The 1,616-nt window shown below is 58.5% G+C and overlaps 1 protein-coding gene across 1 annotated transcript in view; it reads right to left on the bottom strand.

Moving 5' to 3' along the window:
• Nucleotides 1–187: 187 nt before the first annotated feature.
• Nucleotides 188–1,616, bottom strand: part of ACA1_334220 (Fbox domain containing protein) — a gene marked incomplete at both ends in the record, with an annotated part of 4,034 nt that continues 2,605 nt past the window's right edge. Inside the window, 4 exons of the mRNA XM_004336328.1 lie at nucleotides 188–878; nucleotides 977–1,038; nucleotides 1,144–1,282; nucleotides 1,390–1,448. Coding sequence (XP_004336376.1) covers nucleotides 188–878; nucleotides 977–1,038; nucleotides 1,144–1,282; nucleotides 1,390–1,448 — 951 coding nt within the window. The remainder of the gene's footprint in view (nucleotides 879–976; nucleotides 1,039–1,143; nucleotides 1,283–1,389; nucleotides 1,449–1,616) is intronic.

Genomic DNA, 1,616 nt, shown 5'->3' with positions numbered 1-1,616 from the left:
GGTCAGACCGGACAAGTTCTACGCACCGCCTGCAGGTGTGGTGTAGTGCGGTACCGGTGGCCAACAGCCATCTACGTATATATATATATGTAAAGCTAGAAAATACTTATATATCTCCTCCACCCGATTGTTATTATAATATTACTCAATTTTTACACCTCTTGCAGATCCGCCAGCCAAGGTAGCTTTACCCCGGGGTGGTGGCCGTCTCCGCGTTTGCGCCGGCTTCAGCGTCGTCATCGTCGCATACGACCTTCTTCCTCTTCTTCTTGAGACCAGGTGGAGGTTGGGCTTGCTCCTCTTCTTCGTTGATGCCGTTGGTGCTCCTGCCCTCCTCTTCCTCATCGTCGAGGGCCAGGCTGCCGTCCAGCTCGAGCAGCACGGCCGCGGGGCGCTTCTTTCCCTTGTGTTCCTCGACGCCGTCGTCGCCCTCATCTTCTTCGTCCTCGAGGTGGTTCTCGTCTTCGTTCTTATGGTCCACCGGCTCTTCGTTGGTCGCAGCCTCGATCTCCTCTTCCAGCGCCATCATCGCATCGTCTTCGCTCTTCGCTTTCGCTCTTCTTCTGCTACGGAGCCGCTTGCGTCGGTCGAGGCAGGCCGACTCGTCAGCTTCATCGTCCAACCTGTCATCCTCGTCTTCCGAGTTCTTCATCTCATTCTTCGCCTCGTCGTCTTCCTCTTCCTGTTCTTCTTCCTGTTCTTCCTCATCTTCTTGTTCGTCGTCGTCATTGTCGTACTCGTCCACCACTTCTTGTTTGACTGTCGCGCGGGTACGGCTCTTCTTCGTCCTGTTGCGGTGGCGTCGGTTACGCGCCGAGTACTCGCGAAACACGCGCCGCACCTCCTCCGAGCTCGCCGCCTCGTAGGCCGTGATCGCGCTGCTCGTGCGTGTGCACAACACCGCCGGCCGCACCACAAGCTGGCGATCAGATTCCAAAGAACAAAGAGAGAACGGTGGTGCGGCAAAGGCGCGTACCGGCCATAGGGCCTGTCGATCTGCACGCGCTCCGTCGCGTCGGCCCCATGAGCGAGAAGCAGCTGCACCACCTGCGCACCAATGATTCATTACCATCATAGTTAACAATCGAGCGGGAAAGAAGATGAATGAAAGTCAGGCGGAGTGCACGAGCGAGGGGGCTGTACCTCGGCCGAACTGTTGCGGGCGGCGAGATGGAGGACGGGCGTGTTGCAGAGTTCGGGCCGGGCGCCTCGGCGGAGCAGGCACCGCACGACCTCGATCTGGTTATGCAGGGCCGCGTCGGCCAGCGCTGTCGTGGTTCCCCTGTGTTCGCCCACCACAGGAGACCACACAGCCAACAGGTGATGATGATAGTAAATAACACATTTCACGTAGCGTGTGGGTTGCGGTGGCGGAGAAGGTCAACGTACGCGCGCATGTTGGGGTCGCACCCATTGTCGAGCAACAGCTCCACGAGCTCCAGATACCCCTTGGCCGCAGCTGTGGAACACATACAAACACATCAGTTCAGGCTGCCGCCTCTGGGTGGGTCTCGGGGCACCACGCGATGGGGGAAGAGGAGCGACCTTCGTGCATCGGCGCAGTGCTATAGTGACACATGCCTTTCTTGTCCGCCAAAGCCCCTACAGTACCGTGT

This window comes from Acanthamoeba castellanii (assembly GCF_000313135.1).
Source record: "Acanthamoeba castellanii str. Neff unplaced genomic scaffold scf7180000084585, whole genome shotgun sequence".
Lineage (NCBI taxonomy): Eukaryota > Discosea > Longamoebia > Acanthamoebidae > Acanthamoeba > Acanthamoeba castellanii.
The sequence above is the reverse complement of the archived record's forward strand: the minus strand, read 5'-3'. Positions and strand labels throughout refer to the sequence as shown.